The sequence below is a fragment of the Acipenser ruthenus genome, chromosome 3 (assembly GCF_902713425.1).
Source record: "Acipenser ruthenus chromosome 3, fAciRut3.2 maternal haplotype, whole genome shotgun sequence".
NCBI lineage: Eukaryota > Metazoa > Chordata > Actinopteri > Acipenseriformes > Acipenseridae > Acipenser > Acipenser ruthenus.
The window spans coordinates 103040062-103064409 of NC_081191.1; the positions used below are offsets into that span (position 1 = coordinate 103040062).

The 24348-nt window shown below is 36.3% G+C and overlaps 2 protein-coding genes across 3 annotated transcripts; one reads left to right on the top strand and one right to left on the bottom strand.

The window, feature by feature from the left end:
• Window positions 1-5288: 5288 nt before the first annotated feature.
• On the top strand, window positions 5289-11079 carry LOC117394952 (ribosomal biogenesis factor). Its single transcript, XM_059020291.1, has 4 exons — window positions 5289-5727; window positions 7052-7168; window positions 9456-9572; window positions 10565-11079. The coding sequence occupies exons 1-4, from the start codon at window positions 5647-5649 to the stop codon at window positions 10631-10633; spliced, it is 384 nt and encodes a 127-aa protein (XP_058876274.1). The 5' UTR covers window positions 5289-5646; the 3' UTR covers window positions 10634-11079.
• LOC117394950 (transcription factor E2F5-like) lies at window positions 10655-20897 on the bottom strand. Of its 2 annotated transcripts, none has more exons than XM_059020270.1 (9): window positions 20508-20897; window positions 18496-18605; window positions 18169-18332; window positions 17800-17841; window positions 17241-17305; window positions 16600-16861; window positions 15039-15254; window positions 14819-14863; window positions 10655-11581 (listed from the first exon to the last, which is right to left on the bottom strand). In XM_059020270.1, exons 1-9 carry the CDS (start codon window positions 20643-20645, stop codon window positions 11472-11474), a joined length of 1152 nt encoding a protein of 383 aa, XP_058876253.1. In that variant the 5' UTR covers window positions 20646-20897; the 3' UTR covers window positions 10655-11471. The 2 variants fall into 2 exon arrangements, with proteins under 2 accessions (XP_058876253.1, XP_058876262.1); XM_059020279.1 differs by having other exon boundaries at window positions 15039-15239; window positions 20508-20895.
• Between the last annotated feature and the right edge of the window lie 3451 nt (window positions 20898-24348).

The following is a 24348-nucleotide window of genomic DNA, read 5'->3' on the forward strand; positions in this document are numbered from 1 at the left end:
TTCACATCGTGTACGGTCAAGAGTTCCACGGGCTTTCAGAGATCTACTCAGTCCGAAAAATGTGGAATGTATGCAAGTTACATGTAGCCTACCTCCAGTGACTTACTCACCGGACAGGAAAAACGAAACACTGTGCGTTTGTGAATAAAAAGTACATTGAAAATAGACCGAAGATCTCAGAAAGGGTAGACCTACTGTGTTTTTGGCTCATTCAACGAGTTAAAGGGACTGCAGCGGTTTTACTTAGTAGGCGAATCTGAAAATATCGTTTTTCTTTTTTTAAAGTATGTATGTTGGTAAACATGTAAGTAGCATAAATGTTTCATTTGAACTTGCCTCATTGTTAAGATATCTGTTTTTGGTATTTTATAGACTATTATGTTGTGTCAAGGTAAGACATAAATAAATAAATACATATTTTAAGAAAACGATTTCACTAACTTTGTTTTAGTATTATTTATCAAGAAGTTATGTTTATTCTAAGCATGGGCTATGGCAAATGTATCTCAATACTTCAGATATAGTTGTATACATTGTTTCATAGAATGTAGCCACATTTAAAAAAATAAAAATAAAGAAAAAACGCAAAAGCTAGTCCCGCACAAACACAGCCATCTGGTACTCATACATGTTGGGAATAGTATCCTTTTCTGTAGTAATATACTATATTTATTTTCATATGAAAAATACAAAGTAGCCTAAGTTTGAGCGCCTTTTTGAACCCTGCTATAAGGTAATGGAAATATTTATAAAATAAAATACACACACACACACATATAATTTGATTATTTTCTTCAAACACATAAATCAAAAGTTTAATTATTTTAAATCTACTATGTTGAAAAGTAGGTTAGATCATAGATCATAGGTTAGATCATAGGGTGTGCACTGCGTGTATCATTATGCAATGAATAAAGCTAGTTCCCAGTTTCTCTTGTGTTTTCATAGTGACTATTTTGAAGGCAAGCTAATCTGGTTAAATAGTTGCTGAGCAGTAGTCAACTTGACACAAGTATGAACCGACTATGGTTTCTGTTCCTTATACAAAACTGCTATGTGAAAAGTAACTGTAAAGTTTTGTTTAAACTATCTGACAGCCTCAAAAAGCAATAAAACATATTTCCTGTGGGAAATGTCAGTAGGCCAACATATTAGTGGCATTTCTGATCACATTAATGTATGGCATTTAATGTGTTATTAATTTATTATAATTATTTTTAATATTTTTATTAGATATAACATTGTTTAGATTGTGACAATATCTTTCACCAAGGACTGTAAACATGTTGTTTTGGTTGCATTGTTCACTACCCTCAGGCATTAAGATACCATCAGGTACCTGTTTTTTGTTGATGCAGGCTACCCTTTCCCACAATAAAGCATGTTTATTTTAATAACTAAGGTTAACAGGGGTTATTTTAAACAATGTATTATACAATGGAATCAATACATTTGATGCCGATACTCATTGAGGATATATTAGGATATAGGCAGGCTATGTGGTCCAGTGGTTAAAGAAAAGGGCTTGGAACAAAGAGATCTCCGGTTCAAATCCCACCTCAGCCACTGACTCATTGTGTGACTCTGAGTAAGTCACTTAACCTCCTTGTGCTTTTCTCAGGTGAGACGTAATTGTGGCTGTCTCTGAATGGAAGCAAAACACACAACAAGGGATAGAACGTTGCCTAGATAGAGTTTGTGTAATTTGTATTGTACTGTAGATCTGCAGTGTATTCATCTTTAAATGTAACACTGTGGTGTTTTCCCATTATTTCCGTTTACACTGTATGTATTACGCAATTGTGAGACGTAATTGTGACTCTACAGCTGATGCATAGTTCACACACCCTAGTCTCTGTAAGTCACCTTGGATAAAGGCGTCTGCTAAATAAACAAATAATAATTACAAAAGACACAGAGATATAGCAACATATAATGTAATGTATTTTAGATAAAAATGAAAAAAAAAGTGTGTGTGCAGCAAAATAATTACACCAATTTCATTTTAATGTGCCTGCAACTGTGATGAAATGTGTGCAAGTCACTCCTGCCAAGGAATTAAATGTACCCAGATACACTCTTTGAAACTAATTGAGTAATGTATGCAATTGTTTCTTTTTAGTACTACAGACAGTACTGGAAAAGCAAAGCAATGAGTGTGTGTATGATATGACAACATCTGCTGAAAACTAGCTATGAAATAAACAGAATTAGTGCCCTCCTGGCTTATTCAGTATTGGAAAAAACTACTTTCTACTGGTTATTTTGGAATATTAAGCATTCTGTGGTCCCATAAATGCAGATTATATAAGTAATAGCAGTAGAATTATTTATTTACAATACAATTGATAGAATAGATGTGTCCCAAGATCTTTTCATCCTGAAAGGAGCCATCCTCCTTATGATGTGGGAGTGCAGATCAACCAAGACCAGGTCATTGAAGGAAAGCTAAAAAGGAGGGGAGGAATTCAGTTTTCAATATATTTCGGTGGTCTAAAAAAAAAATTGAAATGTTGCTGATTCCTTTTATGCAGTGCTTTATTGGTGCAACAGAATTGTACATTTAAACCATGCTTGTATTTCTTCTGTGCAGTGCTTAATACAATGAATACATTACAACTACAGCCTACTTTAGGACAGCTAACATTGAACATTAAAAAACTTTTCATTCAGAATATACTTCCAGGGTTAGTTGGTGTACCTGATGATGTCACCAAAGTTTAACCTTGACAAAGAAGCACTAAAAAAATCATCTTAGAAACGTGTTAGGCCCATGTAGCATTTGATATCTGTCAAATCTAGTGCAATGCATTTACAACTCTAGTGCAATTCTCTTTTAATTCTAGTTCAGTATATTTAACGATTTTTAAAATAGAAATCTTGTCTGAGCCTGTGATGCATCATCTTCTCTAATAAATGTAGGGTACTGGTGAACTGTTGCTCCACTCGTGGTTGGAATGACACTACAACGAACGTTTTCGTATCGACGATAAATTCCGAAGAATATGCCAGGCGCACGTTGATGACGTCACCACACGTGGTGTAGTGCCTTCTCCGGTTGGTCCAGCAGAAAGTGAGTACACTTCATTTTTCTGTTTAAAGTTATTTAAAAAAAAAATACGACGATTTTTTTAATTACGGTTAAAACATGGGGATTGACTGTTAGTTTGGACCTGTGCTAGCTTTCGATTTTTTTTAAATACGCAGAATGGTACGATACTATAAAGTATTATTATTATACATATTACGACAATTGTGTTTACAAAATAGCGTAAGAGGGCAAGTATTAATCTGTTGTAACAAAGTTACACACTGCTGTAAAAGGGGTGGCATGTGTCTAGATGTAGACACCAACTAACCTGGCTTGGACTGGACTAGACTGCAGTGTTTCTTGTACTGTTAGTAAGTAGCACTTCGCCCTGGGGTGGTCAAACTTCCTGACCCTACGAGCCGCATACCAAAATGTTCATACGCAAGACGCATGCTGTAAGACATTTTAAATACCAGCAAGACACATACTGTAAAACATGAAATACTAGCATTGTTGTGCAGTACAGTAGCTGTTGGGCTGTCTCTGAATGGAAGCAAAACACACAAGAACAAGGGATAGAACGTTGCCTAGATAGAGTTTGTGTAATTTGTATTGTACTGTAGATCTGCAGTGTATTCATCTTTAAATGTAACACTGTGGTGTTTTCCCATTATTTCCGTTTACACTGTATGTATTACGCACTTTAAATAAAATATATTCAGTTATTATGAAGCAAAATACAATAACTGACCTGATTTCGCCAAAAACACACAATATTTGTAAGGATTATTTTTGACAAGCTCTTCGCTTGGAGATCTGAATGCTGGGTTTAAAAGTACCAGCTCATGACGAGACGTAAGATATGTAAATATAATATTAATTTTAGACCTGCAATATAACATTTAAACATGCGTTCTCTCGTCTAGCGCCAACACTCCAATTGTATAAAAAGATTCATCTGAATAAGGACGTTTGCCACGAGCGATATTCCATGCTTTCCATACAAAACTTAAATCGTTAAATCAGCTTCTTTACTGAACGCCGAAAGTAGCATCTGTAAACCTGATCCAGTTGGATATTAAGTTGAAAATGTGTTGTGGGGTACAGTTCACTTGACTCACACACTCGAAAATACACAATTCTGCCACATTTTTGCTCGGTAAGCATTAACAGGTCATTTAAACAACAATAAAGTGAGGACAATACAGAAATTGTGAATTTATTTATGAAATATAGGTGAATACATTACTGCGTATTACCTTTCAGTTCAGGGCGGTGAGCGTTGTATGTAGTAGCCACTAGAGGCCGCTAGAGCGTGCAAAATAATGTAACACTTAACTCACACACTCGAACACAAAATTCTACCAAGTTTCTCATCCTTGACCTTTATTATATTAATTTAAAAAAAATCTGAAAAAAAATTCTAAAGTTATCTACAAATATATAGTAAAACAAAATACAGCTGCAACTTCAGTCCACGCCACATCATATGAAACTTACACCTAACCCCTACATCTAACCCCTAAACCTGTCACTATCAAACTAACTCTGTTACTCTTATTTCAACAGTTTCTTTTGCACGCTCTAGTGGCTACTACATCCGACTCTCATCGCCTGAACTAAAAGGTAATACGCAATAACGTTTTAACCTGTATTTCATAAATAAATTCATAATTTCTGTATTTTCCTCACTTTATATGTCTTAAAATGACCTAATAAAGCTTAACGAGCAAACATTTGGCAGAATTTTCTGACTGTGTGAGTTAAGCGTACCATAACCATGTGGTTTGTTTCATAATGATGTTTGAGGTTGCTCGCCTTGTACAGGCTAGTGTGTAAGTGATTTGTTGCAGATGAGACACAGGTTTATCACTTTTCAGTGAAAGCAAACTCTTTCTCCCAGTCTGGTTTAAAGCCTCATACTTTCATCTATTACTCGTGGAGGGTTTGCTCATTGCCATTTCTCTCTTTTCATTTTTGTTTATTATTATTTTTTCAGTTCATTTGAGCCGCAATGTGCAAAATCCAGCTTTTCACCGGGAGCCGCATGTGGGTTTGCCCACCTCTGCCGTATAGCATGGAGCTGCTTGCTGCACCACAGTCCTGTGTATGCTATCGCAGATGTTTGTAATTTAATGAATTTTCTTTTGCATATGCAATAAATACACATAGATAATAATATTATTATTATTATTATTATTATTATTATTATTATTATTATTATTATTATTATTAATACTGCGCCCCTTTTTGCTATGTTGCATACATCAGTCTAATATACTGTAACATTCGTCAGGTTGAGTGGATACTCGGGAGACAAAGTGGGATTACGAATACTACCGGTTTATTCTGGTTGAAACCGATAAAAACAACAAATCCCTGTTCGGGCCAGGATTCACGGCAAAATAAAAATAAAAGGAATTTAATCTAGCTATGTCACTCTCTTAAATCCTTTCTTTACCCTATCACCCAACTGTCACGCTCTCCAGACTCGCCTCAGGATCCTCCCAACTCGCTTCACAGCTCAGGCTCCTTTCTTTCTGCCTATCACTCTGTCTCTCAGTCTCATCATCCCCTCAGGTTCAAGTCTTTGCACGGTCTCTCCTTGCAGGGGCATGCCCCACCTATATAGCCAGGGTTGTGGTCCCACCTACCACCCGGATCGACCCTCCAGCTCCCGCCAATTCTGGAGAGAGGTGAAGAATGACTGGCTAATGCATCCCTCAGCAGCAGACGAGACCCCACTGTTGCCAAGATTAGGCTTGTTTTGAGAGTCGCGGTTGAAATTTGCATAAACATCCATACTCTAACATGGATTACACTTGTTTTGAAAGGCAGTGCTGCATGTTTTTCTTATGAGACTTGGCAACACTGCCACAGATAGGACAAGACAAATAAACGAGACAGAGTCCTGCAATGATGCCATTGCCCGGGTCGTTATAATACTGTATATTTGACCAGAACAAGACCAATCATTAACTTATTTTTTTAAACATTTTTAATACCCCCGGTAGTTATGTAGACTAAAAGTCTGATCACTTGAAATAAATTATTTGTTTATATACTGTATATATGTGTATGTGTCTATATCTATATCTATATATATATATATATATATATATATATATATATATATATATTAATACAGCTACTTCAGTAAGTTCCATGTGGATTGCTGCTGGTTACTTTTATTGATTGCACCAGGAGGTTAATATGTCCTATTTACTAATTTTAGGTACTGTACCAAAATGTTAAAATTAAAAGTGTCAATAAGTAGACATATTTTATATGAATGTTTAAAGACAGTGTTTGGTACAAAATCTTCTAGATATCCTAATTAGAAGCTGAGATACAAATGCTCGAAGTTACAGGACCAAATAAAAAATCAAACAATACAATTCAATTTGTGCTTTTCATGGTAAAAAAGAAAAAGGAACGTGCCATCATATAGACATCATTTTAAAACACGCCTTGAGAAAAGAAAAACAAGTAAAAACTTTTCAGCAATTTTCTTTTTGGAGTTCCATAATTTCACAAGTGAACAACCATAATCCCAACCAGAGATTACAAGCTATTTTTGCTTGGGTCATATCCACATTGTACAATTAACAAAAAAAAAAAAAAGAAAAAAAAAAAAAATCCTCATATTAAGAAAGCAAGAACACACAGAAGGGTGTTGAAATATGGTCCAATGTCTGCATGCCTAGGGGTGTTGTTTTACACAAGAAGCCGCCAAATGCTAAACAGCCATGGTCTTTAGATTCTGGACCACATTTAAATTGTTATTGCCCTTATACGAGTGTGTGTATAAATTTATCAAGACTTTGTGTACCATGGTTTACACTTTAACATAACAATATAGAATAATATGAATTGTTATGAAATGTAATATTTGCAATTGTTTGTAGATTTATGACTGTACTTAATAAGATGATATAACTTCAGTAATGGCACAGTGCAATAAATAGCTTACTGTTTGGAAGTGACCATTTTTACTTTTCAATATCTTTCCTCAATCAGGGAAACATGGCTAAAAACAGATCAAAAGGGCAGAAGCAGAAAAATGTCTTTCAAGTAGCCAATAAAAACGCTAAACCAAAAAATAAAACAAAGCCTGTTGCAACAAGCCTTAAAAAGGTGAGTACTGATGTGATTATATTGATTTTAATGTAGAGAATCCTTTTCTTACCTGTCTTTACCATACCAACTTTCTCACAATAAGTTTTCACTAAAAGATGAATCAAATACTGTACTTGGTTTCATCTATCCACTCATTTCCTGTGTTAAAAGTAACGTGGCACCACATAGTTTCCATTGTGCAGCATCAAATGTGAGTGTATGGCTCAGGTACGGTCCGATTACCTTCAACAAATTAAGTCAACTGTGGCAGGAAAAGTACATTAATATACAGTGGCTCTCAAAAGTATTCACCCCCCTTGGACTTTTCCACATTTTATTGTGTTACAACATGGAATCAAAATGGATTTTCTGTTTTGTATTTGTAATTAATTTAGAACAATATGTAGATTTTATTTTTGACTTTTTTTGTGTTGATCAGTGGCAAAAACTCCTAATTAAATCCATTTTGATTCCATGTTGTAACACAATAAAATGTGGAAAAGTCCAAGGGGGGTGAATACTTTTGAGAGCCACTTTAAGTCTGGAAAATATACTGCAAAACAATAAAGGAAAATGTTGTTATGCAAATGAGTAATATGGAAATATTTTAAGTCATAGTAATTTATGATTAAAAAAAATCTAATTAAGCTTTTCAACAATTAAAAAGGTTATTGCAAACTTGGAAGAAATGCATTTAGAAATGTCACTTCTGTAAAAAAAAAAAAAAAAAAAAAAGGTATTTAATAATATATGAAAGTAGAAGATTACTGGTGTATGTTAATGTTTAAAGATCTTACATACAATCACTGTTGACAGTGTTTCTCTAGTTTTGCAAGAATGCAACAGGCTGCACTTGTTTGTTTCTTTTTTTCGTTTTGCAATAGGAAAGAGCTCACTTGTTTTAAACAAATCCATTTTGGTTATTTCCCGAAATCTTGCAACTACCTAAATTAATTTATACTGTCTTTTCAAAATGTGGTTTAAGACGTCTGGAAATTCAAAGCATGATTTTGTTTTGTCTTTTACCAAATGATCGCTTTTATTTTTGAGTGAATTCATTTGTTGCAGTTTGTTTTTTGCCAGCAAATCTTAGGAACTCCTAATGCCATTAACAAAACTCACTTTTAGTTTAGTTTTACTCATCACTGGATCACAATTGCAGCTCTAATGTATTTGCCAAATTTGAACAAGAAACAACTGTTTTGGGCTAGTGGACCATTATGAATTCACACTGAGTTCGGCTTGGTCTATTTTCCAAAGCTGCAATTTAGGAAGAACTGAAACATTGTACTTTGAGCCAGACACATACTAAATACACTTTCCAAGACTGAAAATAGTGCAGAATAGATTTATTTAATTCTAATTCAAACTTTTATTCAATTTTATTCAAAAGTCTTCTAAAATGTATGCAAGGAACTTAAATTGTGCTGTGCTACTGTACACCATGAAGTATATTATTGTGTCTGTTGTAGTGGATTGTATTGTTTGTATGCTCCACTTCTGACTAACGCTACATCCTTAATGTGTCACTCATTAATCATTTTCTAATAACTGTTTCAAGGTTCTGTGCGGATGTGGGAACTCTTAAGGACTGAATGGATGGTTGTCTGAATGATTCTATTGGTGTGTGCCAAAAATCTTAGCGTCCGAGCTAGATCGCTGAGCTCATTGTAATCCTATGAAGCTTGGTTTAATTAGTCAATTTTCATGAAATGAGCATATGAGATTTTTGGCAAATACTAAGCCAGGCAATATGCACCTTAATAATAGGAACTTCGGACCCTATTACATAAAGCTTTTTAGATTGAAGGAAAACATATTAATGAAAAACAGAGGACGTATGAATCAATCAATTGGATTGATTGAATTAGCACACACAAATAGGTAACATTTGTTCCTGTGTACTTTTATCATTTAATTCTTACACATTTACCTTGTACTGTAGGCTAATAATTAGTATGCTGCTGGTCTGAATACTCTAAATAGACCTACGGTATTAGGGATTTAAGTAAATGTATCAAATGTGTACAAGGTCACATGTTAGACCTCGCAAACAATAGCTTGCCATACAATTTTTTTTTTTACTGTTTAAACATGAAAAGCACCACAAGGAAAATAAACAGAAATATCAAATTAGGATTACAGTTTACACTGAATGATTGCAGCAGTGCTATTTTCTTATTAAAAGGCTGTTTTGTTTTCTTTAATTTTGTATTGCAAACTTTCTGTAGTGTATTTTGTTGCTTTTTAAATTAATGTACACCAAATGTAGTCTGGTAACAATGAGTGTTTGTTCTTCATTCAGATAAAAGTTGGCAATAGTGACAAGGTCGACAACATGAATACAGTATTTACAGAAGTACAAAGGGAAGTCAAGAGCATATCGAAATGCACAGCCCAGGAACCAAGACGGCAGCTTCAGGTAAACCCCTACTCCTTTCAGAAAATAATCTGCAACAGACATGACATGTGGGCTCAATTGAATATAATTTAAAAGCAGACTAAATGGAAGCAAAACGAAAAAGTTTTACTGCTTCAGTATTTGTGTGTTTATTCATCATTTATGACGTCTTTTGATTTGTCCTGCAGTCTTTTTTAACCCATAGCCTGAAATTGAACATTTAACTAAATCAAGAGACACATATTTTAGAGCTCAATGAGCCATACGTTTTGACAGCTCTGACCTAGGAGGTTGTTCTCTCTAATGGGCAGTAGGACAGACTGGATGGACTGATACCAAATTACATGGATTTGTTGGTTCAATCACTGTTGATCCTATCTCATTGTTTAAGGAGGCCTTTACTTTGACACTCAAAAATTGAGAAAAAATATTTGTATCGCTATGAACATAACCCACATATGCAAGTATTAAAACATAAAAACTATTTGTTTGGTTCCACATTATAATGAGACTATTCCCTCAGGATCCTGTTTTTTTTTTATCAGGTTATGATTTGCTTAAAGTGCTAAATAAATAAATTATCAATCACTGAACTCCAGTTTATTGAATAGTTTGGTAAAAACACAGGTAGATGAAAATGAGAACTGGATCACTATGATTCCCAAAGATTGAACTGTTGAAATGTTATTGTACTAATTGGAGAATATGTCCAGAAGTTTTGAAAAATATTTTTTGGCCAACATCAAGTCTTGTTGTGACAGACAGTCAAATTACTGGACTATACCCAGTGAATCATAGAATGCCACTAGGTACCACATTAAGTACATTCTTTAAGATGGTAATCTTGCTCAGAAGCCACAAATACTTCCAGACACACCACAAAACACAACATTATACCAACACGTACAGTATCTTACAGCTTATACATAAACTAGCAGTAACCCCAACAGGTTATGCCACTTCTAGGTCAGTTTCTTTGATTTGTGACATTTCATGATTTCTCTCCCTTCAAGGTCACAAAACCAGCACCTGTCGAAATCCTCAACATGGATGCAACTGCCCAGCTGTTTTCTCAGTTATAGCAATAATAATTTAGACAAGTGTTGATTCTCAGAGACATAGGATTTATTTAATGCACCTTTGTGTCAAACTTTGGTCCAGTTAAAAAAAATAAAACAAATGTGCAAAAAAAAAGTCAAGGTTGTTTTCAATATGTACAATAAACAAACAAACAAACAAAAAAGCAACCTGCAACTACAAATAAAGTCTGTGTAAGCCTTTCCGCCAACTAGGAAAGTTAAAAAAAAAAAAAAAAAAATGCTGTGACAAGTCACTTCACTAAAATTTTATTATATACACACACACACACACAAAACCCCCCCAAAAAACACACACACAGTCTGTAGGGAATGGCAGTAACAAAAACTACATTCAACAAGAACCTGAAACACTAAAAATGTTGTTCCTTGGCAGTAACATTTTTTTGTTCCAATAAGAACATGCATGTAACTTCATATACAAAAGAATTTTAACAAAAGATCTATTCACGTTATTCTGGTATAATGCCTATTTTAAAAAAAAACAAAAAAAAACACTTCTGTACTTTGGAGTGAGCACCACCAAATATGAACATAATGCATCACTGAAAAGTATTTTCAACTGAAATAATTTCAATATAAATCTGTCAACTAAATGATATTACTTTTAAATGTCATGTCTGGCAAAAATAAAATACTAGTTTGGTTACCTAAATCCATATGAATAGTTAACCTTTTGATTTATACACCATAAACCCATATATGTAGCAATTACAACTGAAAAACATAAAATATTATCCTTACATTGCAGATTACTCTAGTTAAGACTCAAGGTATGATTGCAGGAGGTAGTCAAGATCATTCAAACATGTTGCAACATCAACTAATAATTTAGAATTTGTACATCGAAGAGATCACAGACTCCTTCATTGTCATCCAGATTAAAGTTGTAATCAACACCCGGTGTTGGGGACAGTCGAAGCAAGGGGAAAACTGTAAAGAAGGTACATGAGGTTTACATTTCATAGATAAATGCATTTATATATATATATATTTTTTTTTAAAAAGGGGAAAAAGTAAATTCTTGCTCCCTTGTAAAAAATTAAATAAATCAATCTTTAGGGTGGTTTAAAAAAATAAAAAAATAATGAAGCATCAGCACATACAAATGTATGGTGAACTTTCTGGTATGCCGACCCAAGAACTACTAGGTCAGTGTGCACATAACATTTACACACTACTACAAAAAACGGGTACACTTTAAAATAATGGCTGCAGATTCCTATGAATTCCAATGCATAAGCTGCCGTTCCTTTGGTATACCAATTCATTACAAAACAAAATATTTGTTATTCCAATATTACTCTTCGGCAACCCTATGAAATGTTATTGAAATTCATATGAATTTGTGGCCATTGTTTTAAAGTCTTACGTTCTCTTCCCCCCCCCCCCCCCAAAAAAAAAAAAAAAAAGACAAAAAGCTATATATGTACACAAACTGAGCATCAAAAGAAACATATCACTTATATTTGAGCATCAAAAGAAACTGTATCACTTATATTTGAGCATCAAAAGAAACGGTATCACTTATATTTGAATAAAATTCACTAGATGTGATCGAAAAATGACACTGTTTTAGAGCAGGTGCAGTGACTTTTTATTGTGCTGATTAACAATTCAAATAAAAAGGAGGTTGTGTGGTCCAGTGGTTAAAGAAAAGGGCTTGTAACCAGGAGGTCCCCGGTTCAAATCCCACCTCAGCCACTGACTCATTGTGTGACCCTGAGCAAATCACTTAACCTCCTTGTGCTCCGTCTTTCAGGTGGGACGTAATTGTAAGTGACTCTGCAGCTGATGCATAGTTCACGCACCCTAGTCTCTGTAAGTCGCCTTGGATAAAGGCGTCTGCTAAATAAACAAATAATAATAATAATAATTAACATCACAAAAAGATGCTGCAAAATGATCTGTTGATCTTGGGCAGGTGTTGTGACTCTTGGTCTCCCAGTTCATGGCCTGTCATTGACAGAGTGTGTCTGGTTATACCGTCTCGCCAGGTTTGAAATTGCTGGCTGCGAGCAGCCAAGACAGCGAGTCACAGTATACCGCCCTAGTCCAACATGCCGATTGCACAAAGGCACTGCTCTCTTGACAGATGTGGCATATTGCTTTTTTGTGATTTTCTTTAGTGCTTTTATTCAAGCTTGCAATTCAACAGATTAAATCACTCCATAGCCAGTGTCCAAACAACTGTCTTACTAATTAGGTGATTAAGTGCATATATTCCAGTCATAATCACTCAAAGGTGTCATGGTCAAGGATGAATGATCGAGTGATTAAAAAGAAACCAAACACATTTAGTCAATGTCCATCATTTATATACCTTATTTTTTTCGAAAATAAATGTGTTATAATAGTGATAAGTTTATTTTGATGCTCGCTATATATATTATATATAAAGTCTTCATTAGATAAGTATTCACCCCCTTTGCTATGGACACTCCTAAATAAGCTCAGGTGCAACCAATTGCCTTCAGAATTCACACAATAAGTTAAATGGAGTCCATCTGTGTGCAATAAAAATGGTTCACTGATTTCAGATTAAATACAGGTAAGGTCCCACAGTTGGGTAATGCATTCAAAGCAAAGATACTACCATGAAGACCAAGGAGCTTTCAGAACAACTCCGGGATAAAGTTGTGGAAAGGCACAGATCAGGGGAGGGGGTATAGATTTCAAAGGCATTGAATATCCCTTGGAGCACAGTCAAGTCGATCATTAAGAAGTGGAAGGTATACGGCACCACCCAGAATCTGCTTAGCGCAGGTCGTCCTCCCAAACTGAGCAGCCGGGTAAGAAGGACATTGGTCAGACAAGCCAGCAAGAGGCCAATCACAACGCTGAAAGACCTACAGCGTTACAAGTATGGAAGAGGGGCAAGAAGGAAGCCATTTCTGAAAAAAAGCCCATGTAAAATCCCGCTTGGAATTTGCAAAAAGGCATGTGGCAAAAAGATTCTGTAGTCCGATGAAACAAAAATTGAACTATTTGACCTAAATGCAAAGCATTATGTCTGGCGCAAACCCAACACAGCACATCACCCAGGTAACACCATCCCTACTGTGAAGCATGGTGGTGGCAGCATCATGCTATGCGGTTGCTTTTCATCGGCAGGAACTGGGAAGCTTGTCAGGGTAGAGGGCAAAATGGATGGCGCTAAATACAAGCAAATCCTTGAGGAAAACCTGCTTCAGTCTGCAAAAGACCTAAGACTGGGACGGAGATTCACCTTTCAGCAGGACAATGACCCCAAGCACACAGCCAAAGCGACACTGGAGTGGCTTAAAAACAAGAAAGTGAATGTCCTAGAGTGGACCAGTCAAAGTCCGGACTTGAATCCGATTGAGAATCTGTGACAAGACTTGAAGATTGCTGTCCACCAACGATCCCCATCCAACTTGACAGAGCTTGAACAATTTTGCCAAGAAGAATGGGCGAATATTGCACGATCCAGATGTGCAAACCTGGTAGAGACTTACCCCAAAAGACTTACAGCTGTAATTACTGCCAAAGGTGGTTCTACCAAGTATTGAATACTTACCTAACAAAGACATTTCAGTTTTTTATTTTTCATTAACTGTTGTTTCACAATAAAAATTATCTTGCCTCTTCAAAGTGTTGAGTAGGTTGTGTAAATCAAAGGGAAAAAAATCCCATTTAAATGCATCAAGATTTCAGGTTGTAACACAACAAACTGTGAAAACGTTCAAGGGGGGTGAATACTTACTATAGGCACTGTATATATTATATATATATATATATATATATATATATATATATATATAAAAAACACACACACACACGGTTTTCAAAACACTAGAATTACATTTTGTGGTCCTGAAGAATTCTTAAGATTCTGGCATGATGTGACTAATTGGTGTTACCAATATCCATGCTAACATATAAAAGCTTTAACTTTATTTTTGCTCAGCGTTGCAGTTTAAGTGATAACGATTCAAATTGCAATATTTACAGTAACAGCAAGATTAAAGTATCTAACCCATAAAATGTTTTAGTTAAGGCGTTACTGCAAGTAGATACAAGTGTTACAGTAATTGTAGGATAAAAAATACTCTATATGAAGATACAGTAGGATAAAACAATACAATGTATATTTTGGATGTTCCTAATGTCTATAAATGTTGGATCCCCCCCCCCCCCCAAACTTACCATCAGAAGACATCAATTCATCCATCAAATCTGCAACAATAGGTCCTAAAATAAAAAGACAAAAAATTATATGTCAGTAATTTACTGGTCATGCTATGCAACTTTTACAAGATGAATACACAATACATTTTAAATGAGGAGTTTGAGAATGTTCTGTGTTCACACCCACTCTATTAAACAACAGGCCAACAGAGACAAATTCACCACATTTTATCCTTACCTTCAGATTCTTCCTTTATCTGATCAGCAGTGTTCAGTTTAAGAATGCTGTTAACATCCAGGGGAAGCAGAGATTGAAAACCATGGGCATCGTTGATTGATTGATTATTATTTTCCGTTTCAATGCCTGTGCCAGTCAAGGGGTCCGGGTCTGCTGAATATTGGGTAGTTTGAAGAGTACTGGACTGTAATAAGCCGCAGTCTAAAAAAAAAAAATCTAATAATAATTAGATAAATGTTTAATAAAAAAAAACAATAATAATCAATAGCTAATTTCCCACACTCGTGAACTTTAGAAATGTATTATACCTGCTTATTTAAAATGAACCCCTTAACATTATAAACCAGCATGTCAGTGACATTGAAAAATAAATCACCATTGCCTTTATCCACAGAATGCACATATAATAATGCAAGTGTGACACACACAGACAGATACATACAGACTGCTTCATATAGCCTAAGGATATGTATTAGTTCAGTCATTTTGCATATAACCGTAGCTGCTGAGTGTAGGGTGATTGAAGAGATGCAGAGTAAACCAGAAGTGACCCTCAGTGAATTACATTAGAGGGAGCTGCTGCCTCATTTAACATTGGTATTTTGACCAAATTGCTAAATATTGTATTTAGTAAATTAGAACAAAGAACAACATTCTAAATAAATAAATAAATAAATACATCTGTTAACTAGAAGCACTGTAGGTGTCATGTAGGCTAAGAACAGTTACAATGGACATGTGTTTAATCCTCTTCATGCTCATCAGTTGCACTTGACTTAACCCCCAAGTCTATAGCATTTCCTTCCTTCTGAAACTTTCTACAAATCAGATCAGTTACACAACGCTAGTGTCCCAAGAGAAAGATAAAACATGCCTAGGACTGTTGTAGCAAATCTTCACAGCTGTTCTGTTATTCTTAACAGAGACAACCACGGATATCCCTTTAAAAACGTGACAAACATAAGCCGTTGCCTTAGCCTTGAGTACAGTGGTGTGCACATTTATTGGGATGCCCCTTGCGTCTGTTTTGATTTGTTGTGCATATGAAATCAAACCACTGTAACTGAATCTTAGAAAATTGTCAAAATAGACTAATTAGTGATTCACCAATTTAATTGAGGACTTTAATGGGCCACACATGCAATTCATTTAAAATAGTAAGAAAAGGAGCAGTCACAAATTGTGAAATGCAGGATACTTTTTAGACGTTGTTTAAAGATGCCTAATTAAAAGCACAAAGTGGTCTAACATTTTCACACGTGTGCCTATTGCTTCAACATCCCTGATTACAAACTGAAAATTGAAATTGAAGTGGTTTTAATGGTATATAAAGGATATAAATGACAAATCTTGAGGTGTTTGTAATACATTTGCACACAACTGCAGGTCACTTCTTTAACATTTGTTAATTAAACTGCAATATTGGGCCTCAATTTAACAGCTTATAATATTCTTTATTTTAAAAAATTGTAAGAAATCAATGTGGGTGTACACAAGTTTAATTATTAACTAATGTAAAGGTCTAAATGTGTGAAATGGATTTGCCTTTAGTAGTACATACCAGACTGCATGTCTGCTGTTGATGTCTGTGGTATGTGTGGTTCCATCAAGGAGGCCTGCTCTGGCAAATGCTGAGCTGGAGGGGACTTCTGGGGAGTTGCAGGGGTTGCTGGTGGAGTAGGCATTACCGACAGGTCATCAGGTGGCGGAACGGTGAATACCACCGGCTTCGATGAACTGGACTCTCTGTTCATTAAAAGCACTTGGATAGGCCCAGAGTGGCTTCTTAAATTCACCTGATACTTCTTCTGTCCATTTTGCCCCTTTCAACAGGAAAATAAATCCAGTGAGAGGTATGATAACAAATAAGAACATAAGAAAGTTTACAAACGAAAGGAGGCCATTTGGCCCATGTTATTACAGTAAACTACCTGTATACACAACTTTATCCTTTCGCTTAACTTTTAAGCCAAAAGAAACTTATACAACACAAAGCCATTTTTGTCAATAGTTAGGTCATGCAGAATGGAAAGTAACTGCAGGTATAAATCCTAAAATATAGCGTTAGGCTATGTACAGGTAAATCCATGCAAATGTCCTCATGGATCCTATAGTGTTACTTCTGAGAATTATTTGTCAGGTTTTGGTACAAATGCATTCATTCAAAAAAAAAAAAAACACAGAAATACAGCCTTTACATACCAATTCGGGTACTGGAACCTCTAACTGTGTACCTGATGGAGCCAGAATTGCCAGGAGAGTATCACCTACGGGAACACCAATTCAGAAAAGTTCAAACAAAATGCATAAACATTCAAGACAACCCTTCTATAACTACTTAAACAGCATCAGTGTCTTAGTGGCCATAATTATACAGGGGCAACCCAAGACCATGCCTGGTTAGCTGGTCAGTTTAATGTAGTACTTGGATGGGCTCCCTCCCCCATACACCGCGTTACACATCAGCAGTGTTGAAAAAGTTACTACTAGAAAAATGCATTAAAACAAAATAGAACATCCAAGCTATTAAACCTATAAATTCATGTTTTAAATTTAAAACTTAGCCTTTTCACTGTTCTCATATGACCACTTAATTATCCAACCCATTATCCTAATTGTTGCCAATAAATGCAGGCGATTAAAAATAAAAATAATTTAAAAAGTTAATAGAATTTTACTGTAATTTGTGTATTTTATCTTACAAAATATTTAGAAACTTAACAATTAAAGTTCTTAAAAAGGAAGAAAAAAATACACATACCACTGAAGCAATTGCAAATATCATCATGTGTAACATATGCAAATGTAATAAAAAGTTGAGGAAATATTGTAAAATAAAAAGCATGACAGTGAAACTCAATATTAGGGTCAACCTACAAGAAATTGTTTATTTTAAAGTAGTAATATCAAAATATCTACTGTAACTATGGTTGGAGTTGCATCAACAAAACAAATCAAATACACACGGGGTTGAATAGTTTTAGCTAATTCATCGTGCAGTAAAGCGTTATCAGGGAACAGCTAAATTATGTGGATTCTGACATTTGGTCCGAGGGACAACACTTTCTTTGTAGTTTAATCCTCCCATACTGTATATTACAAGACACCTATTATTTTATGTATAAAGGATATCTGCTGTTTGTTGGATCATCAGACACGTTCTTTATACTTTGCTGAAGCCAGATTTTCTGCTGATCCAGATCTTTCTCCTTCATCTCCAACTCTTCAATCTGTACCTTTAGATGTTGGAGTTGGTCTAAAACTTCTTTGGTATTGCAGCCTACACTCACACCACTGAATTAGAAAAAGAAACACATTATATTTAGAAACTCACACCTGTTGCCTTCTTGAAGCCAACACAATATAACAAGAAGCCTGCATGCTTTAAAATAAATAAATAAAGGGAGGCAATGACATAGAAGTACCGGTGAACAATCCATTCAATGCCACCACTTACTTCCACTGAATGCTGTTCTTCGTTTTCTTCTCAATTAAGCCGATTCCCTCAAGCACATTGGTAATGTCATATATTCTTCTTTTTTGTCTGACAGCAAGACTGTCAGCTGCCTGTTAAAAGGATAATAACTCTCATCACCAGTCTGAATTTAGCAGAGAGAACCACCCGAAAAGAGTTAATCTGAATGCTCCTTGAAACTCTGTCTCAGTTTGCTGTTTGCACATTGTTGACAGTATGTGCGGTCTTGCACAAAAAAATTAGAGCCGACATAAAATTCAAGACAAATAGAAAGCTGAAGTCATTTTTACAGTTCAATAGTGAATTACACAGTCGAATGTGTACTGTATAGTGATAATGAGGTGTACTTTGTATTCAGAACTCCCAAGATAAAAAGAAGCACCTGTTCAAATATTAATGCACACATACGGTTAACTGGGCTGTAAAACATAACCTACTGTACTGTAATTACTAACAAAATATACTCTGTTAAGAACATAGTATATTAAGACCATTTACAGTTTACTAGTTTTTCCTTGGACGAGTATTTAGCATCTTGCTTTCTACTAAACCGCTTCTGATGAAACAAGCTTTTTATATAACCAATATACAGTGCTGCCAGTGTCTAAAGGAATTCATCACCAATAGTCAGCCACAGCCATTTTTTTTTGAAGATTTTGAATAAGTGTGGTAAAATCTACTAACTGACCCCCCCCCCCCCAAAAATAAATAAATAAATAAATTGGTAACCAGTAGCCTTTACTTTGTGGGTGTAAGGTGAAGCCATGAAAAAAGATAAACAGCAATGCCACAATTTTGCCAGTACTTTGAATAGAACAAATACTGTAGCTACCTAAACACTACTGTGCCCAGAAGCGTTGGCGCGAAAGAAAGGAGGGAGATGGGTCTATGAATAAATATCTTGTGAAAAATATTGTTGATAAAAGGTGTTCAGTCTTAGTTTTTGTAAAAAGAAACACTTACCATTGTTCTTGTTTGTATTGGATGGATGTTTCTTTGGGAACAGTTAAAGGGTAAAACAATAACACATTAACTGAGTAGTACATTTTTACCAGTGATGATGGCTTTCTGCCAAAATCACAAATTGAAGTCTGGCCATACTGTACTGTATGTTAAAAGTTTACTATGTATGCAGTACAAAAACTATATATCTCAACAACTGTTAGCAGCAGGCACCTGAGGAATGAATGTAAACACGCATGCGCATTTGTGATGCATCAAATTCAATTTAATTTATAAAATTTTAATAATGCAACAATAATACTTGATAATAGATAAAGACTAGTCCTATATGAATTGCAGAGAAATGTTTTTACACCTTACTACGTAGTTAGTTAATTGCGTGTTTGCTCTTCCCTGGATCATTTTGACCCTGGCCAGCAGAAATGGCAGTCAACATACAAAAAAAAAAAAAAAAAAAAAAAGAAAAATCTGTGCAAACGTCGAATTTAAAATGACAATATCTACGCTGTAGTTGGCTTGTCAAGGGGGCGTGTCCAACATTGCTGCAATTGTTAAAATCAAATTAAACAAAGAGAGAAAAATATATTATTAGTACAATGTATGTAGGAGTAAGATGTTTAATTATAACTTGACTTGTCATATAATCACTGACATTTTAAACAAAAATAAAACTATTAAGAGACATGTTGTCATAATCACACACCTGCCGAGAGATGCTTTGGCCTGCTGTACACTGGTGGTAGTGTGTGGACTCAGGTGTACCAAAACAATACGAACAATAGTTTACTGAACACGTCCATAAACAGGAATTATTATGATGGTAAAAAAAAAAAAAGTTTAAAACTGTATCTACAACCATGTTAAACTACAAAGTGTACAGACAAAAAATACTTATGATAACTAGTTAACTGAACTTCTGAAGTGAAATGCGTTCGATGAGAATCACGTTTTCTTTTGTTTGGCTTTGCAATGCAAGACCATGCTGACGTTAACACAGTCCGTTAACTACTGTAAAATAAATCAAAACTGACCAGTTTAAGATCGAGCACTCCATCCTTTGCCTCCTGTAACAATGTTACAAACTTGGTCGTGAGGAGTCCTAAACTTTTCTCGTGGCGACTCGGGGTACTCGGGGTACACTGCTGGCTCGAGCTCACCGACTCAGCCATGATCTCCAGGCAGTGTTGTGTCCAAGATCACGCTGCTCGCATAAACGCCCAATAAAAACCTGTATCACAGTGAGTCTGTAGTCCAAGCCGTTCCAAATTATTTTTTCAGTTGTTTATAATATTCAAATAACATCTCGCACGCTTCACCGTTAAGAAACAGGGTCAGTTTTAAACTGGAGGAACTGACGTCAGCTCACTGTTGCCTCGGCAACTGGAGCAAAAATTACCCGTCCCCCACCCTGCTTTCCAGTAGGTAAGTGGACAAAATTAAAGACAGACATTAGTTTTACAGCAGGAGTCTGATTTTTCAAGAAAATTGTTTCTGTCACACTTCCAGTTTCCAACTTTAATTACGTTTTAGTAGGACAATGTTTTTATAAGTTACTGGTGTATTTTGTATTTCTTTTGAGGAGCTGTGGAATCCTCGCCGTGATAACATACTGTGGCTTTGCTGTTATATTAGCACCGCCACCCTTCGCCCACTGTTGTAATTAACTATCCAACGACAAGGATTTTGCAATGACTGCACGTGGTGGGGGTGAACAGGGAAGTTGGTTTTGTATTTTATTTATTTAAAACGTTAACAAAAGATTGAGCAACTGGGTGTTTTCTCATGATGTATGATGTTAACTTTTTGCTATTGGCTTGTCACGGATTTTTTTTTGTTGGATTGATTAACGGGTAGTACTTGGATGAAAAACATGTACTTGCGACAGTATGAACAATATATATTTTTTACGAACAACATTTCCTCTGTCCTTTTTTTTAAGTAGTTTTAATACAACCTGCAATGACTTAATATCTGCTAAGACAGTGACGGCTCAGGGCGTCCTGGACTTGCTGGTCTTTTTTGTGACCTTGCCAGGGAGGGCTTATTGAAGAACTTTTTGTAAATTTTGCCAGAAGTGGAGTGATCTGGTGCATTCTGGGAACCAGTTACAATAGGTGTAGGTTGGAGGTATGACACAGGCCCGGTTTTTGGGATGGAACCGCATAACAGTCTCGCGTTTTGATTGGTCCATGTCTGTCACATGAATATGTCGTCACACGAGTGGAAAAGCGTGCAGGCATTTTTAACATTGTGATCAGATAGAGAGAGTGATCTGCTTTCCACAACCTTACCATTAAAATATAATGTGGTATTACACTGTACTGATATTACAAACTATGAGGAATTACTTTATATAAATTATCATGTTATGCGCAAATGTAAGAATTGGCTTTCTGTGGTGGTGTACTTTTTTCTTTCAAGTAGCATATATCTATAATCGTTTTTGCGATATATTTTAATATAAAACATATACGCTATTGCAGTTTTGTTACAGGATACATTAGTTTATCTCTAATGTAATCACAGTTTTACATATAGACTGCCCCTGTTTTCATTTACGTCGCAAATTCTGGGCCGCTTTACTTTTCAGATAATGTCCCAAATCCTGGGCCGATTTGGTTTGCAGATAACATCCCAAATTCTGGGCCGCTTTGGTTTTTAGATAACGTCCCAAATTCTGGGCCGCTTTGATTTTTAGATAACGTCCCAAATTCTGGGCCGCTTTGGTTTTTAGATAACGTCCCAAATTCTGGGCCGCTTTGATAACATCCCAAATTCTGGGCCGCTTTGGTTTTTAGATAACGTCCCAAATTCTGGGCCGCTTTGATTTTTAGATAACGTCCCAAATTCTGGGCCGCTTTGGTTTTTAGATAACGTCCCAAATTCTGGGCCGCTTTGATAACATCCCAATTTCTGGGCTGCTCTGGTTTTCAGATAACGTTCCGAATTCTGCATTTTCGAATTCAGGCCAGTTTTTGAGATATTCTGCTTAGCTGACAGACGAGTTTCTAAGTCATGCATGCACAGTTTACCATAAACTGGACCGTTAATTCATTTAAGAGTACATGAATCAAAGTTAATGTATTTTTTACTCTCCTCAGAAAACATTTAGGAACATGGTATACCAAAAAAAAAGAAGGTCATCTCATTTGCTTATGTAATGTCCATCAATATATAGTGAGGCATAGGGGTTTATCAGAACTTCTGGGTTTAAGAGACCAGTGCCCTTCAACAACTTCAAATAAATCCTATTGTATTGTATTAGTCAGCATTTCCCTTATCTATTCCTGATCATTTATACTGTAGGTCAGGGGTTTTCAACCTTTTTTTGAAACTGTAGCCCTTCTATCTGGAGGTTTCAGCTCGAGTACCCCTTTACAATTTTCGCTCAACTGAATGGTACCTCAGTTACAATAAAATGGAGAATAATCTGATGACCCCCCCCCCCCCCCCCCCCCGTTTATTTAATAAATCTGGGTGACAAACTGCTGGTTTAGGACAAAACAACAAATCATTCCAAAAACACTTGAATCAGTTAGGCACTACTAGTCTGACACTACAGGCCTTTAAATTGCAGTACCAATTTGCAAGTTGCTAAGTGGTTGCGTTCCTCAAATTTGCAGTGCAAAGTGATATCTTAAAGAATAGGGTATATAGTGCATTTTTTCGCCTCCCCTCGCTTTTGGTGCAAAACTGTGCTCCGATACACTCATCCTGATACTGTGATCACAAAACACTTGGAATGGACTTAAATTGGTGCTTCTGTACTCTTTTTAGATGCACAACAATCTTAGCTAAGGAAAATGGGTTCCTTCGAGTTCGTAAGACCAACGACCGCCATTAGCTGAGCCTTACCCCGATGGTGTTTTTATAATGGGATTTGCCATAGGGAAGGGGGTGGTCTCTTATCGTACTCGTATCTCCACGACCCCTGGGCCAACAAACTCAGAAGGACATTCTTTGCGTGCACAAGAGTCTTAGCTAAAGAAAGACATCAGCCACGGGTTCAAATGCCACCCCACCGCCAGATGGTGGGCGTTGCCCCAAAAGGGTTTTATAATGGGATTTCCCATAGACATTTTTCAGGGTGCTGTATCTCGGGTTCCGGGGGTCCCCAAGACTTGAAAATCTGTATGGAGGTCCACCTCGGGGGCCCCTGTCGATCCCTCCAAGTGACGTGTCCCCAGCTAGAAAGGACACCAGTTTAGACTTTTTTTGCCAACCTGGAGCTCAAAAGCTATTGGAAATACAACCTTGACATGCCATCATGCTGAAAATGTGAAAATTTGTTGAAAATGTAGCATTTGAAAACGGGTTGCTCCCTGTGAAAGAGGGCCCCCAGACATGACCCTAGGAAGTTCAACCCGGTTTCTAGGCCCCGGGGTCATGGAGATATGACCCCGAAAAGGGTAGTTTTTGGACATTTTTGACAGAGCGTATCTCGGGTTCTGTGGGGGTTAGGAACTTGATTTTTTTTTTGCGTTGGGGCCCCATGGGTCCCCGCACAAGGAGTCACCATTTTCATGGTTCAAATGCCAGGACGGCTTGGCAAAGTGAATTTTTTCGTCATGACATGAGTTTTTGGGTGAACCACCACACCTTTTTAGGGGGTGGTTTGGGGTGCTCCCCCGAGTCTATATCACTTTGAATGGTGGTTCTACGTGCTCGGGTTCGAGAGATATGCCTGAAAATGTGTTTTATAACACTGCCATAGACATGAATGGGGCTGAATACCCGAAAATATATTTTGCAAAGAATTGCTACGGTGGGTGTATGCGTGCAGGGGTTGCATGGTGGTGTGTGCGTGCAGGGGTTGCATGGTGGTGTGTGCGTGCAGGGGTTGCATGGTGGGTGTATGCGTGCAGGGGTTGC